At 39.6% G+C, this 17,824-nt stretch overlaps 1 protein-coding gene across 2 annotated transcripts in view; it reads left to right on the forward strand.

The window, feature by feature from the left end:
* The first annotated feature begins 4,309 nt into the window (after positions 1 to 4,309).
* Positions 4,310 to 17,824, forward strand: part of LOC105918691 (A disintegrin and metalloproteinase with thrombospondin motifs 14) — an 80,186-nt gene continuing 66,671 nt past the window's right edge. Inside the window, exons 1-2 of one of the 2 annotated variants that reach the window (XM_012853832.3) lie at positions 4,310 to 4,963; positions 5,251 to 5,666. In XM_012853832.3, coding sequence (XP_012709286.2) covers positions 4,885 to 4,963; positions 5,251 to 5,666 — 495 coding nt within the window. In that variant the 5' untranslated portion in view covers positions 4,310 to 4,884. The remainder of the gene's footprint in view (positions 4,964 to 5,250; positions 5,667 to 17,824) is intronic. The other variant, XM_012853839.3, reaches the window with a different exon arrangement.

Below are 17,824 nucleotides of genomic sequence, written 5' to 3' on the forward strand. Positions count from 1 at the left end.
GTCGTAGAAAATTGTTCTTGTGTGTGGACGTGACCACAGACTGTGTGTGAGTGGAGCTATTCATTTCTGAAGGAGAAAAAACAGGGCTTCCAGCTGAATACTATGCTATATTGTGGAATGTTCTTCCTGGCTTTTAGACACACGAAAAAGGAAGAAGAAGAAAAAAAAAAGACTTCTAAACATTATGGATGGAAAAACAGCATAAAGCATCTCACAAGGCAGTTAATGGTTTCCATCTCTTAATACTGCGGTTAGTTTCCACTGCTTATTAATGCACAGCTCTGGATCAACATCCAACCCTCTCTCAGCCGCCCTGAGGGGATGGCTGTGCTATACCCCCCCTCCCAACACCTGCCCCTCTTTGACCATCCTGGAAGCTTTGAGCTAATTAACCGCACATTGAGAGCGTTACAGGCAACGAGCTCTTATCTGGAGCCCAGACACACTCGAGGAACAGAGGGGTGGGGGGTAGTCCAGTCTAGACACCCTAATTTTTCAAAAGGCACCTAAAAAGTCAAGACTCATTGCAACCCCAACCCCCCTTTCGGTCTTCCTTTGAGAAAGACTCCCGAGTCGCAGGTTCAGTCTCAGTGCATGTCTGAATCAGACCAGACTCCAGTAGAGGGAATTAAAAAAAAAAAAAAATAATGGACCTGGTTTGTCTTCAAAGTGCTTCAGGGTTTTACCAGGCTGTCATTTCCCTCATGGAGTCTGCTTTTGAGTGAATGGAGCGTATGCTCATAGTGACATCTGCAGGATTCAAATTCAGTTCAAATTCTCTTCAATATCAAATTCAAAGCCTCGATATTCATTGTAAATGTGCACAAGGAAAATCAATGCATCCCCTGTGATTTGTTAAAAAAAAAAAATTAAACGCACAATTAGAAGCTTAAAAAGTTTTGGAAATAGTACACATGAGGTGCAATATAATGTGCAGTGTGCCATCTTTGGTATGCCTGTTTGCAGATATATTGTATGTACAGCCCCCGTTCTTACCTATGTGTCAGAATTGGTGTCTTTATAACGTCCTGAGATGACTTCTTTACAAGGAGAGAGAAGCCAAAATTCAAACAAACTGTGGTTAAATAAAAAAAAGCTGGAGGAAAGAAACCCAAAACATTTGACCCATTTTCAAACTGTTTAAAAGGCAATCCTGTCCAATACAAAGGAAGGGTAAGGGAAACAAAAGCTCCCAGTTTAAAGAAAGTTGTTTAAAATCACGCTATTTAGCAAGCAGAGAAGGTGGTGAAAAAAAGATTGTCTTTTTATATAGTTACAGCATTCTTCTGGTTTTAAATAATCAAAACCAACACGACTGTATTTTAGGGCTGTGTTTTTTGAAATTGATTTATTTTGCTCTTGCTTTTTAGACAAACTGTAAGTATAACTCTGGCTAAAGAGATTCAGCCTTTTATTGTCCTTTATTGTTCAGTTTGGCCTTTTTCATTGTCCACTACAAGAACAAAAGTTATGAATTTCAAATTATCCAGAGACTACAAGGATTTTGTCCAATCTGATCTTATTGTATGTTTGCTGGTTACATTAGTAGTTTCAATTAAACAAACAGAATCATACCACTTTCAGACAAATGACCCACAAAAGCTTGGAAGAAATCATTCAACAGCTAAATTCTTCCTCTTGCTTTCTTGATGTTCTACCCACCGCTGTCTTAAGAAGGTTTTGCCTGTCATAACGTCTGATTTGACTCAGATAATAAACACGTCCCTTCTGTCAGGTGTTTTTTACCCCCAGTCCCTAAAAACAGCTGTTATTAAAACACTGTTGAAAAAGAACAATTAAGACAAATGACTTGTGCAGAACTACAGGCCCATCTCAAACCTCCTTTATCAGTAAGATTATTGAAAAAGCTGTGTTTTAACGCTTTGATGTTTTCCAGTCAGGTTTCCGTGCTCACCACAGTACAGAGACTACCCTTGTCAAGGTGTTTAATGACATCCATATAAAAACGGACTGTGGAATAACCACAGTGCTGATATTATTGGACCTTAGTGCAGCATGTGATACTGTCGATCACTGTTATGTGGCAGTTTCTTTAGGTTTGTATTGATGTAGTCTATCTACCATTCTTTTTACCTTTTGTCACATTTCCTATCTCACCCTTAGAGCAAAGACCTTTTTGAATTCATTGAAATTCTATTCTATTTATATAGTGCCAATTCACAACACATGTCATCTCAAGGGATTTTACAAAGTCAAATTCAATCAAATAATCCAGAAAATAGTCAAAAAGTTTCCTATCTAAGGAAACCCAGAGTGCATCAAGTCTTGACAAGCAGCATTGTCTCCTTCTGAAAGAGTGTTTGGCCACAGTGGACAGTCATCTGCATTGTTGATGGCTTTTTCATACTAAGCGTGCATGAGGCAACAGTGGAGAGGAAAACTCCCCTTTAACAGGAAGGAAAACGTCCAGCAGAACCAGGCTCAGTGTGAACGGTCATCTGCCTTGGCTGACTGGGGGTTAGAGAAGACAGAGCAGAGACACACAAGCACAGAAGCACACATTGATCCAGGAATCTTTTTGATGGTAATGCCATGTTTTATGAGACGAGACTCATGGATTACAGAGCCAGTCCATCTGTGCTTCTGCTGGGCAACAGAGGCGGTGAAGGTAAGGCTACCAGAGTCCTCTTGTCATGATCCTTAGGTGTTTGAATGTTTTTTTCTGCCATTTATGTTCTCTAGATGTAGCCATTTTAGTTAATTTGTTTGTGATTTGGTTCTTGGTTCATTCTTGTTCTTTGCGTATTATGTATTATCTTTGATTTCTTCCCTTTGTTTCCGCTGCTCAGATCCTGCTCATTATTCCCCTCCCCTCTGTTCCCTCTGCCTTCATTGCTCTCAGCTGTTTCTCATTTTCCGAATGAGTGCTCCCACCAATTTTTCCGTGCCTTTCTTTACTCTTCCCCCAGTGTATAAGCTGTCCGGTTGTCATTGTTCATCGCTGGATTCTTGCGTTGCCTCCGTTCTTTGCCTTGTTCCTTGTTCCTTGTCTCTCTGTTAGATAACTGTTCAACGCATGTTCCAGTTCCTGTGCTTCCTGTCTGACCTCCTTGAGTTGTCTTTATTTTTAATCATCAAAACACTGAGTCTGACTTCAGTTCTGCCCAGCATTTGAGTCCTTTCCTGACCAAAACATGGCACTTCCAGGATGTTTGTAAAGCTCACCTCCCTGATACCCACCTACTACATCAGAAAGCGTCAAACTACAAACTACTACTAAAATAGAAATTAAAATGCTATACCTGTTTTTCGCCATAGTAAGGCCTTATCATTTGTGGAGATGAACTAAAATTACATTTAATAAAACAGTATGCAAAAAAACTGCACATTCTTACGCTTGTTGAGATGTTAACATACTTTTTCAGTTGAAATTGTTTTGTCTTTGCTAATAATACGAAACATATACGACTTCAATCTAGACATCACTGTAGTTACTGTGCCATTTCAGATATGTTAACTGAGGGAAACTGAACGCATTTGCAAGCATCCTCCTTAGACTGCTCTCTTATGGAGGACCAATCATCCATACTCTCTCACCTATAGTAACAAAAGAGAATCTAGAAATGCAGAAATGCAATTAATTTAATCTTACTTTGCAATATATATATATATATATATATATATATATATATATATATATATATATATATATATATATATATATATATATATATATAATCACACATTGCAAAGAAAATATATTTTCTTACGGATTTTTTTTTGTCACACTATAATGTTCCAGATTATAAAACCCATTTTAATATTAGATAAGGATAAATAAATAAATAAAAAAGGCAGCAATCAAACGGTGATTTCCTGTATTAAAGGGAAAGAAATGTATCCAAACCTGAGTAATTGGTTCCCCTTTAACTTTTTTCTTAAGATCCAGTTTTCTTATTTTCTGTTTATTGTAAGTTTTCGACCGTGGCTTTGTGGCGTTATCGTCACCGGTGAATCTGTGTGAAGTCCAGGAATGCTGTTCCCAGATTTATTGCCATGTGATCACTAACATATGTTTGTGGACTAATGTAAACACACTCTCTATGAGTTATTACTTTGCATCTGGCGTCTGGACGTTTTTTCTTTTTTGGCGTGTTACAGAAAAATAGCCGAGATTCCACGACTGAACATCAGCTGTGGCTTAGGCTACGTTTTTTTTTTCTCCCCCAACTTAATATGATTATATAACGTACAGTAGGCTTTCTGGGGTAGGGGAAAAAAACTGCCTGTCTCAATATGTGGCTGTCTTCCAGGGAAAATGCGCTCCCACTGGTTGCTGCTTAGCAGTTGTGCGTTCCGGAGCCGCACCATCGGTGCGTAATTGTGCACGACTGGACGGCAGATGTTCCACCACTGGGACGCTCTGTCTCTGCATCTTAACTCTACCTACATTTTTTTTCTCTCCCCCTCTTTCTCTCTCGGTGTAGGCGTGTGTTAACTCGGTCCTCTCAAAAGAAAAAAAAAAGTTTTTGAAAGAAAGAAGAGGAGAAAAGAACAGAGAGAGAGAGGGGGAGAAAAAGTGGGCAACAACTTCCAAGCGCCCCGGTTCTTATACCGGAGAGTTTGTCGTCATCATCACCCCCAGATATCTCCCCCCTGTTCGGCTCCCTAAATGGACGCGGCAGTCCCTGCGTGTGCAGTTCAGCGCGGCCCAACACACTGGAAGCAGCTTCAGCTTGGCGTGTAGACGGGGGGAGGACGCTGAGAAATGCCCGGCCGCCTCGCTGGAGCTCTGCTCTGAGCACTTTTGTTCTGCGTTTCGGGCTATTGCACGGGAGGTGGAGAAGGAGACCCTGCTCACAAAGTTTACAGCAGAAACGGAAAAGTTAGAGAAGTGGCAGCTCTCAAACTTTAGCCCTCGCTATGGATTGTATATATTTATTGATGTGCTTTTCTCTTAGTCAAGTATATTTAGAACCTATTTTGGCTGCAGAATCAGATGGTGAGTACTGATTGTATTTCATTTACCCTTTTTATGGTGTTATTTTAATTTATTTTTTAGTAAATGTAACACTTAGAAACCAAAAATAATATATTATTCAGAATAAAATCAATGCAGGTATTGTTGATCTGGATCCCTACCAGTTGGTATATTTTTCCCTACATTAGCACACCTTTTACTTTCTATTGCCCCCCCCCCCCCCACACACACACACACATACAACACGTTTCATGTGATAGGTCATTGTGACATATGTGATTCTCATCTGACACTGTTTGTCCCTTCAGAAAAACTTGCTGCAAAGTTGAGTGAATATGGTCTCATGGTGCCATTCAGCACAGACTCCCATGGCCGGTACATTTCTCACGTGGTTTCTGCTGGAGGTGAAAACAAAAGTGAAGCTGCTGCTGAAAATCTCTCAACCCCTGGCAGCAGAAGAAGGGTGGCCCGCGGTGCCCCCCAGATGCCCTCGGTCACCTCCAGCTCGGGGCAGCACTTGTTTTTCAATGTCACCTTGTTTGGGAAAGAGCTCCACCTTCGCCTCAGGGCCAACAGGAGGCTGGTGGCCCCCGGGGCTTTCGTGGAATGGCAGGAGGACTTTGAGGAAAAGACCAAGGAACGCATCCATGGGGACTGTGTCTTCACTGGTGATGTGACAGACATGCCGGAGGCCTCTGTGGCTATCAGCAACTGTGATGGACTGGTAAGTGTGAACCTTTAGTGGGACTCAAAAGCAAATGTTTGTACATCAGTTCAAGAATTTAAACAAATACATTTATACTAAAAATGTACCTCTGAATAGTCAAGCATATTATTTTTCTAAACTTTTATATGCATCATACTCTTATATAATACCTCCATTAGAAGGCTTTCTCTGTTTTTCTGAAAGGGTGATTCAGTAGATTAGCTGTGAGCAGATGTTATCTTACCTACAATAGACAGTAGCTTGAGTGATCTCACTTTGAAGAATATGGAAAAATTCAAAACCTCTCAAATGCCAAAAACCCTCAGTGTAGGCGTGAGCATTTATGGGCTCTGTAGATGCCCCATACTGGGCTGCTGTGGTCATTAGAAAAATCTGAAATGAAACATGCGTTAAGTATTAAAACCAAAAATGATGCCTTTATTTTGAAGCTTGTGGGTGCTTCTCTGTGTGTGCACCAATGGACCGCTAAGTGGGGGCTGCACAACATATCATTATCCTAATTTTAGTTTGTGCATCACTAATCCAAAGGGTGTTTGGAATGCATTATGTATTGGGTGTAATTCTCAGCTGTCATGAAGTCACACCTTGGTTGCCAATAAAAATATTGAGCCTCCTGTATGAAATATCACTGCAGTAGATGGCCACACCTGACACAGCCTATAATATCATTCAGCCATACTCTCAAGTATTTGATGAGGTCAAAGGTAGAGTGGCACTGCATATGGACAATAGAGTGTAAATAAATACAAGAACTTTGATAGTTGCTTTTCAGGCCATGATCTGTCTTTAAAAAAAAAAAACAATCACAGTAACTTGTAGAAAGACAAACTGCTCACCTCTCTTGATCAGATTGGTGGCATTTATCAGAATGTGTCAGGTGTACCAAGATTAAGGAAAATGTGATGTAAAAGTGGTCCGGTGAATCAGTACAAAACAAATCATTTGCTTGTCCAATATGAATAACAGCCGAGATATAAGAAGATACAGTAGAAGAATATTCAGTGGAGCAGATATACGCAGTCAATATTTTACTTGCCCTAGGTAAATCTCTGAATGACCACAATTTGAACAAGGAGAGATCAGATTTACCACTAAAACCCAAGTTAGCAACTATTCAGTCTCGGGTCCCTAACTATCTGAAAATTTACACAGTATAAAAATAAAAAAAAATAAAATAAACAACAACACAATTTCAACCTGGTATGCAGATTTTTGGGTTCTGCACAAAATGACATATGGTTCTCTGCCTGATGATGTTTCACCCAGTTGTGTCTCTTAAACATAATTCACCTGGAACATGTTTACTCAATAACTGTTGCATTCATTTCACCGTTTTACAATTTAGCATTATTTCAAAAGAGAAGTGGAGCCGACATTTATTCACACATTTATTCAGGGTGACATCTTATATAAATTGATTAAAGAAATATTCTCATACTTTGTTGTAAGCGATGTGGTTATTTCAAATACTAGCTTCCCAGTAGGAGGTTTATTAGAGTCATTTCTATTTGATCAGCGATGATATGCTTTCATGTTTTATAAGCAGCTGGCAAACCAAAATCGGTGAGCACTGTCTTCAGCAAATAACATCCTATAAATTAAATTGCACACTGTAAATGTGCATTTTTTTTTTTTTTTAAATTGTACATTCAGTTTGAGCTCCATAATGCATGAAAAAAAATGCACTTTTCAAAATAGAAATGGCAAGCTATGAAACAGGTTCCTGTGTTGGTAAACTATTAAACAAAAGTGCTTCAGGTTAAAACTGTAGCACTGCTGGCCATTTAAGTGGAGATGATGTGGAAGCCCATTTATGCCACGGCTTCACCCAGTTCAGCTCAGCTCAGTTGGAGCAGCTGCAGATGAGCACGCAACCAGCAGCTGTGTGCTGAAAAAAAAAAAAGAAAATCAATAATCAGCACTTATTGTATCACGTCATCAACCCTCTTCTGCTCGTACAGCTCACAGTTATTCTAACAACTGGCTGCGCGTGGTAACCCAGCCTGACCTAAATGGCATACAAGGCCAAAGACAGCAAAAGTATACCCAGTTCACACAGCTTACATCATGAGCCACTGTGAGATGAGTTTCTTATTTTATCTAAATATATCTATATCTATCTATCTATCTATCTATCTATCTATCTATCTATCTATCTATCTATCTATCTATCTATCTATCTATCTATCTATCTATCTATCTATCTATCTATCTATCTATCTATCTATCTATCTATCTATCTATCTATCTATCTATCTATCTATCTATCTATCTATCTATCTATCTATCTATCTATCTATCTATCTATCTATCTATCTATCTATCTATCTATCTATCTATCTATCTATCTATCTATCTATCTATCTATCTATCTATCTATCTATCTATCTATCTATCTATCTATCTATCTATCTATCTATCTATCTATCTATCTATCTATCTATCTATCTATCGAGATAGAGATTTTAATGAACTCAAACTTGAGTTTAAAATCAACCAGCTGCCACAAAACCTCATCATTTCTATAGGACCATAGAAAAATGTTCCCTCTTTCCGTCTGTTCCACCTTTCCACCACATTTAAACAAAGGGAACAATTAATTATACGTCTGAATATTTAAAAAAAAAACTTGTTTGCATTTTGCATCATAGTGTGTCCCTCCCCCCATTGCTACTGCTTAAAATGTCGTTCTGTTCTTACTTTGTCGCTTAGTTTTATCAGGGCCTTCACATGTGTGTTGGGCTGTAACAAAGCAGAGAGAGAGAGCAAGAAAAGCTTGAGCTACTGATGGATGCTTACTATACCCATGTGACATTTGAACTGACAGGTTGAAACCAAGGCCAGCCAACGCTCAAGCTGTCCTGATGTGGCTCCTAGAACCATTTTTGTCAGAAATCAAACAACCTGAGTGGTTGGTGGATAAACTTAAGAGACTTTAAATAACATAAATGGATGTACAACTAAATAAGACTGCCACCAATGCCGAATATTTTTGGTGATCCGTTAATTTAAACAAGCAATTTGTCTCCAAAAGAGTTTTTTTTTCTTACTTTTCAACTAAAAAAATATAACATTTTATTTTTAATAAGAAGTAAATGAAGACTGCAGCTTTAAAATGTGTACACTGGCAGTTCTCACTCTTTTATCTATATGCTTGTGCTGACCCCCAACAGCATATGGCACCCTAGGAGGTGAGCCGTATCGCCCACATGAAAAAAATGCATTGAATATATGTAAACTGGCCTCTTCTAGCATTGAAAAATGGAAGTAATAAGCTCTTATCATTTATTTATTTACAAGCGCAAAACCGTGGCTCCTCAGGATGTCAACTGAGATGAAATTGAACCTGAAATAAACACAAACAGGCTTTCGGCGAGTGAAACTCCAGCGGGAAAACAATCAGTCTCTACTGCATCCTCTACTTAAAATGTAATAATAAAGAGTGCAACATTACATGTAACTCACGATGATTTAAAAAAATATATATTTTTCTGGGGTTTTTGTGGCACTTGTGGCTCATTTTTTGGAATTAGGCTGACAGGAAAGGGGGTTTGAGAGATGCAGGAAGACATGCAGTAAAGGACCTCAGGCTGGAATCGAACCTGGACCAGCTTCGTCGAGGACTAAGGACTTCATACATGGGTCATGTGCACCACCCCTGCACCATCGGAGCATGCCCCAACTTCAATCTTTATTTAACCGTATAAATTCACTGGCAACTTTATTAATTTAACTTGCCAATGATAAAAAACATTAGCTGATTAGACTTGGTTTAAGCTTTAAAATTCAAATCATGGAGTCAGAGTTTGGCATAAACCACATAAATGCATGGATCTGTCCTGCCCTGTATCAGCAGTTCTATCAGGTGGCGGTGGTGTAATGGTGTGAGCTATATTTTCTTGCTCCACTTTCAGCCCTTAGTACTAACTGAGGCTTAACGCTAATTGAGTATTGCGCCTGACCATATCGGTAACTTTAGGGCCACAGTCTACCCTAAAGCGGCACAATCCACAATGTAACAAAGCTTAAATACCCTGAAGCTCTAATTTTTTTTTTTAACATGGCAGTGAGTTCACTGTTCCCCAGTGACCTTCACAGTCCCTAGATCTCATTCCAAAAATGGTTTAAATCAGATTCATTAATATTATCTACATAACTAACAGTAATTAAGATGGGATTAAGTAAAATACATAAGGTTTGCTGCATATAATGAAGACTGTAACCAGATGTCCCCGCGAATACAAGAGTTTAAAGGAAAACGGCTGTTCGTTTTCTTGAAAAGGTTTAGAGAATACTAAAGATATTTATCTTAATGTTAGGTAAATTAAAAATATTGATGCTGACAGGTTATTGCGATCAGCATATATCGACACTGCTGTGAACCTCCTTTTTTTAACTTATTCTTTTGAAACCTTGGTGAATAAATTCATTTTATATGATTTGACCTTACTACCCCACTCAGTATCTAGTTTATCTGGACCAATACCATTTCTGTCGCATCGGCACACCATGAGGAATCAGCACGTGTTTCTTAAAGCTACTTTTGTCCTCTCTGTGTTGTTCCACATCAACCTTGCAAACCATCTTAGAATAGAAAAGCGGTGGGTTTGGTGCTGTTTCGCAACAGGCTGTTGTGCGCTTCTGTGATTCAAGGCTGCACACGGATGTACTGGCTTCCATGTAGCAAAAAACACTTTCTTTACTTGAAAAAATAAATAAATAAAAAATGCTTCCCGTGTCTCAGGGCTGCACCGTCCATCTTTCTAATCAACAAACGCCTCAGAGACAAGGATGCTGACACGTCATCCGGATGAATCGTACAACTGATGATGCATGACATTTAAACGTTGAAGTTACAATGCATCCACAAAGTCTCAATTTCATGCAACAAATTTAGTCAAAACACTGTTATTTGATGAAGCGCGAGCTCCCTGTTAGAAACACCGGAGCAAAAATCGCAAAAAAAAACCCAACAACAACCTGTGTATGTGTTATAAATACAATTTTTTAAAGTTACAGGAGGGAAAAAAAAGCAACAACTGTCGGTTCCAAGGCGGTATCATTTCTGAGCGGCAAAATTGCGCCTGCCAACTTAATTGAAAGCCAATAAATCAAAGCTTGTTGACGTGCGGCCGTAATTAGGCTCCGGCGTTGCAGCTTTGATGGCCTCGGCAGAAACGACATCCATCAAGATCATCGTAATTGATCAACTGCGTGTTTAAAGAGAACTCCAGTGCAGCAGGAGTAAGAGAATAATGTCACAGCAAAAATGTCGCTTTAAGTATCATTAGCCGCTCACCTTACTGTTGTTATTTAATGATGTCAAATGAAACGCCTTGAGATTAGTTTGTTTCTGACTGTGTTGACAAAGAAACCTTTTATTAGCTCTGATTTAGAAAGAAATTTAACAACGCTGCTGTTGGCTTTTTAATACCATGCGCTTTTTGACTCCTATTGAAAAAAACATCAGGATATCCCTGATCAGAGCTAGAGTCGCCTCTTTTTCTCCCTCCTTTTAATACAATGGTTACTTCAGGGAGGTGAATAGTTAGATTCTATGAAATCTTTTTTTCCTAGACAGGTGTATCGGGGGTCATTCTACACTGCAAAAACAGAACTAGAAATAAGTAAAATGTTCTTAAAATTAGTGTATTTGTCCTTGATTTAAGCAGGTAAATAAGATGATTTGCCAATGGAATAAGATTTTTGCACTTAAAATAGGAACAATTCATCTCCATCATCTTATTTCAAGTGCAGGATGTCTAATTATCGTATTTTAGGGGTCAAAATACTCATTCAATTGGCAGATAATCTTATTTACCTGCTCAAATAAAGGATAAATACACTAACTTTAAGAACATTTTACTTATTTTTAGATCCGTTTTTGCAGTGTAGCATTTGGTCTGTAGAACTTTTTTTTTAGAAAGCGTGGGTTGTGTTGGATCCGCTACCATTGTGATAGGAGATGCATTCATAATGTCTTCAGGGAACATGATAGGAACCTTTAGTGTATTATACATATAAGGAAAAAGCAACAATGATGATATTAGACAGCGGTAAATCAATTTTGACGCAGCAGCAGCATCTTTCACAGGGTACATCTGAGGAAATCCAATAAAAGTTAAAACCTACACAAATATTCATTCTGTGCAGATGTTTTTTGTGTGTGTGTGTGCGTGTGTGTGTGTGTGTTATTCAGTTAGTAATTGGCCACTTTATTGAGTGTTGCCAAAATGTGCACATTTTGAGAAAAGCCCAATATCCTTTATGTTTAGAAACAAAATGTCAGTGAGACTTATGTTTTATTTGAGCCACCATGAGCCGAATTTGAATAAAAAAAAAAGAGACATGTTCAATTTGAGGCATTCAGCGTCACCTTCATTATACTGAGATGAAAGCAAGGGCTTATCACTATGTTTTGCTTGTGATATGGGTGAGCGTAGCCTTTAAAAGGTTCTTTCAGACTCTTAGGAACATTGTCCACGTGTTTCCTTGAATCAAAGCCAACTTAAACACGAACCTGTCGGAGCAAGCAGGGAGGGCGCTCGGGGAGCACTTGAAGCCGCACAGACAGGCTGACATATAATGCTTGATGTGGAAGGCACTCAAAAGATGATGTCTGATGAAAGGGCCCCGTGCATGAAAGGTATAAGAAAGTGCATCACGCATTAGTCGGGAAAATGCGGGTCAAATCTTTGACGCGCATCGTGTGTTTTGACGAGGCACCAGCATGTAGTCTTCAAAAGTGGATGAATCGGGATCCTCAATGGAGAAAAAAAAGGACAGGGCAGATTCATATCAACGATGCTTTTTTTCTTCTTTTTCTTTTAACTCCTATATCCTATACATCTATTAGGACAAAACACTTCAGAGGCATGGGACACATTCTCTAGGATGCCGTTGATGAGCTTTGCTGCATGTCCAACTGTGCAACCACAGAGCAGATGTATTCACGCCCCTTGAGCTTTTTCATGTGTTGTCATGTTACAGCCACAAACATTGATGTTTAAATCCCTTATTTGGATTTTTATGTGATAGGACAAGTCATTTTAGTGCAAAATTGTGAAGTGGATCCACCCATTGTCTTTTGCTCATCTGAGATTGGGTTGCAGGGACAACAGGTCCAGGAGGCCCAGACATCCCCCTCTCTAGCGACATCCTCCTGCTCATTCTAGGTGTTCCCAGGTCAGACAGGCAATATAGTCCCTCTGCTGTGTTATGGGTCTTTCCTGATGGGATGTACCCAGGGGACTGACTCCTTCTGATGCAGAGAAGCAGCGGCTTTACTTCTAGCCCCCCCCCCCCCCCCGCCCCCCCCCCGGATGACAGAGCTCCTCACCCTTTCTCTGAGGCTGAGCCATCCGATGGAGGAACCTTATATCGGCTACTTGTATCCGGGATCTCGTTCTTTCGGTCACGATCCACACCTCATCACCATAAGGTCTTTCTTCGCCACAACAGCGATGATGTGGATGGAAAATTAAAAAAATATCTGCACATTTTTGTTCCAACCAATCTACTAAAAAATATCTGACCAGCTTCACTGTACCTGCTTAGAGAAACCCAAAACAGCCCCGCAATATGACTGTACCACCACCATGTTTTACAGTGGTGATAGTTAGTTTTCTGCCATAGTTAGGATTTTTTATATAGGTAAAAAAAAACAACAACTTTATTTTGGTCCATCTGACAAAAGCACTTGGTTCTACGTGTTTGCTGTGCGTGCCACATGGCCTGTCTCAAACTGGTGCTTGTTACTGGTTCTTATTTTCCTGCCATACCTACATTACAGCTCCTCCAAAGTTAGCAGGGCCCTCTTGGCTGCTTCTCATTCTAGCATTTGTTCTGTTAAAACTGCCTTTTGTTGATTGTGTCGGATCTGCTGCCATCTTGATATGAGGTGCAGCTCCTCCAAAGTAGCCAGGGCCCTCTTGGCTGCTTCTCCAAATAACACTCTCCATAGCAAGTTTTTCAGTCTAGGCGGACGAGCGTTTATTGATAGCTTTACAGTGTTGCAAGAAGCTTTTCAGTCAGACGTATTAAATCCTTCCATTAGCTCCGATTGAGAAAGACATTTAACGACGCTGTTGTTAGCTTTACAGTGTTGCAAGAAGTTTTCTCTTTTTAGCGAATGGATTGAACAGCACTCCGAGACGTTGAAAGCTTGAGATCTGTCTTCGATGTCTTTGTCTGGTCCTTGGTCTTCTGGGTGCAGTTTGTTCCCTAATGCTCTCTAAACAATCCCCTGAAGCCTTGACAGAGCAGCCGGATTGATACTGAGGTTAAACTACACGCAGGAAGACTGTTTACTGGTACGTTCCCTTCTGTAGGTAATTGGTTGCAATGGATTTTATTTAGGGGCATTTGGGGGGAAAGGGGCTAAATACAAATGTACATTTGCAGAAATACTTCTAAAAGCATGTATAGATTCCTTCCTCTTGTGTCGGCCTTTTACACAAACCCAATTAAGATGCATTAAAGTGTTTGGTTGGAACAGGGCAACGTATGAAACAAAAATACGAACAGGCTTTAAAGCACTGTATGACTTGAAGCGGCACATTAGGCATGTCTCATCCCCTGCACTGAACCTGGAGGTGCAACATTATTGGCATTCTTATCTGCTGACATTAAACTATAAATCAGATTGCCTAGTCTTTGTTCTTACAGGCCCACTTCTCTGTTGGCTGATGGCGACAAATCTGTACTTACATTCATTGTTTGTCTGAGTTTGTGATATCCTCCCGTTGAAGTGTCCCCTTTTGATGGCAACAGCTGCACGCCCCAGACACGCTACTGGCGCGCTACTGTTGTGGAGTGCTGAGTGATGGCTATGGTAATACCGGTGTCGCTCATGTGTTGAGAATTAGCCCAGATGACGGACTGATTGAGTTACACGTGTGACGGATGTAACACGAGTGCCTTACAGAGCGCGCCGCTGTATGCGGAGCGCTATTCCTGTGTCCATCGCTCGAAATGACAAAGAGTCACCTAGCAACAGTCAAAAGTCGGGACAGAGTGCTCTGTTACAGGTGCAGGTAAAAGTGTTGCAGTTTCCATGTATGATAAATGAAAATAAATGTATAGCTGATATGTTCATTATTGGCTGCATGTGTGTTTTATTAGGATTATTCTAGCCTTGCAACACTCTTGGTATGTGAGCAGTCTCTAAATAAAGATCTCCACATGTGATCTCCAGCCAAAAATGTGACATATTTCCTTTCACTCTGATCTTCAATGCAGCACATGCAGTATGCTTTTATCTATCTATCTGTCTGTCTGTCTATCTATCTATCCATATATATATATATATATATATATATATATATATATATATATATATATATATATATATATATATATATGAATATATGTATGTATATATATATATATATATATATATATCCAAATGAAAGCCGTGGTAGAAATGTGTAAAAAATATATATATAAATAAATCTTATGTTAAAGATTTTAGAAAAATCCTAATTTCTTTGTGTTCTAACAGTCCGGTTTTAGTTGGGTGTTTCGAACTACTCGCCTGCTAAAAGACCCAGTGCGGATTCATTTTCAGCGTTTTAAGAAAAAACGTTGGATTTTCATCTAAAATGAGGTGGTATTTTAAATAACTCAATCTGTTGTCCTCTCTAACAAGGCTGACGTTGTATTTGGTAAGGAGACCGGCCCACGTTTTTACTAGAGGCGCTAGTAGTTGCAGAGGGCAAGATATATACCAGAGCCTGTGTAAAATTGGCTTCTTTTGCAATAATTTCTTTAACTGAATTGATCCTAAAAGAGATAATTCTTCCTCTACTCTGTACTTATTAAGTCAGTAACTAGTCTGAAGTTTAAATCCTGAACCGTTTTGTAGCGTCTACTGTGTATATTAATGGTTGACTGGATTACGATAAGCAACCAACGACACTATTGTTGATTTTTTCTGCAAAATGCATCATCTTCCAGGGGACATTTTGTGATGGTGACAATAAGGATAAGGGACTGTCCACCCTATTGAAAAGTAAGATGTGTAAATCCTAACAGTGGCAGTTCTTGGACAGTAACACATGGGGCGAGGCCGTTCTTTTGGCGCACTCCACCCCGACTACAGCTAGCAACAAAGGACAATAATATCATGCATAACAACTGTACGATTACTTTGCATAGTCCTATTTTAACTTTTGGGCTAATTTTGTAGTGTTCCACTAAGCCTTCACCATGCAGATTTAATTACAGCTCCAAAGCAGCGCCAAACGTGCAGTTTACTTTAGGAGCAGGACAAACAAACAGAACCAGGCTTTCTGAAAACCAAATTGCTATAAATTGTCTTAAATATCAGCCTCCCCCGTCACGTGTTGATGTGCACCTTGGCAAGGCACTATGGTAGGCAAGCCCAAGTTGCCTACCAATCTGCTCATCTGTGTATGAATGTGAGTGCAGTTGGCTGAATATCGCTATAGTTTAAAGTGCTTGGAGTGGTCAGTACGACTAGAAAAGCCCTACGGCGTATATAAATTCAGTCCATTTACTCATGCTTCATGCTGTTGCAGCTGTAACGAGGACAGTGTGTTCTTAAAGCAACCCATTTTATCTATGCAAACTGATTTGCTTCCTTTTGCGGCTTGCTAATTGATTGAGCTACCCACTTGATGCTAAATTTGTATGATTAATTCATGCTGATAAATGTTGTGATTATAACTGCTCTTTTTCTATTCATGAGCTTCTCCTTGATCAGTCATATATGTCCTTCCAGCACTGTGAGATGTAAAAGAGGAAACGGAATCAAGAAGTGATCCTCTGCTCCTGCAATCTGCCTTGTTTGATTATTTCCCATCCTGCAACACCGCTGAGCCATGGTCGTACTCTGTTGATTAATGATAATTAACAGGGATAACATACAGTTCCTTCGCAGTGAATGAATACTGCTGCAGGGGTCTCATTTCATCCTCTCAGTGATACAGACGGGATTATATAGCTTGTGAGAAAAGTTCATGGGGTAAATTTCACAGAGTGAATGCTTTGACCTCAAATGGAACATCGCGTTACCTTTCTGAGCCTCCCTGTCTCATTGGTGAATCAGAAAGAGAGCGTGCCTGGAACCAAAATGCAGGTTTCCAAATAATCTGCCACAAATTACAGGTTGAGCCTCCGGAACCAAAGTTGGCTTTTAATTTCCCTGCATCCGTAGCCTGTGGTGCTTATTCAGCTTTTGGATTTTTGTTTGTCTGACATGCACCACAAAGGATGACTCCATCAGATTATCTCAGCCGATGATGTAACTGGACCACCAAGCGTGATGGCAGCAGTGCAGTGTATCCGTGCCTTTGTTTACCAGCTATCCGTGATTAATGCTTCAGATTCAGAGCAGGAAATAATGAGAAGAAACAATAAATATGGAAGGTATTTGTTGTTTTTTTTAAAAATAAGCAATCATCTTTATCTCGACATTTGAACTGAGACGTGATTTCCTGTTTAGGGAAGCTTTCTTACAGTGTTTGAGACCTATTGGGGTTTAGGTTACCATAGGATTGTATATTGTTTTCTTTTTTTTGTGATGAAGCGCCCAGGCTTTTCGCTTTGGCAGTCGCTGGGTATCATTTAAAGCTTGCTGCAAAACCGTGGTTTTCACATTAGGCATATTCACAGGGATTCACACTGATAAAACACTTGCCCCGTTACAGTGAACTTAAGAGTCAACTTCAGAGTTGGTCCTGCAGAGGTGAGGAATTTAGTGCCCCAGTGAGCTTAAGGTTCAGATGCATGTTCTTTTTTTTTTTTGTGTGGGGAGACACACGCTGTGTAAAGGCAAACAGCATGCTGAGATCGGTGTTCAGCAGTAACATCATGGCCTGCATATCACCTGACTTCAGTTGGAAAAATGGCAACTTGCTTTCTAATTTATCATTGTATAAAACGGTAAAGGTCACAGCTGACAAAAGGATCAAACACAACCTATCTATATCCAAGACATCCTCCATATGTATTCAGGCTACTATGAAAACTGATTATTTTTCAGTATCACGAGAACACTTTTCTGTAAATGCATATCCTGCTCCAAAGTCAGGGTTTTTTTTTGTTAATATAACAATGATTACCACATGCAGTAAAAAAAGTGCTAATACCTCTTAGAGTTTTCCGATTTTGTCAAGTCACAGGTATGAAAT

This window comes from Fundulus heteroclitus, chromosome 10, assembly GCF_011125445.2.
Source record: "Fundulus heteroclitus isolate FHET01 chromosome 10, MU-UCD_Fhet_4.1, whole genome shotgun sequence".
Taxonomy (NCBI): Eukaryota; Metazoa; Chordata; class Actinopteri; order Cyprinodontiformes; family Fundulidae; genus Fundulus; species Fundulus heteroclitus.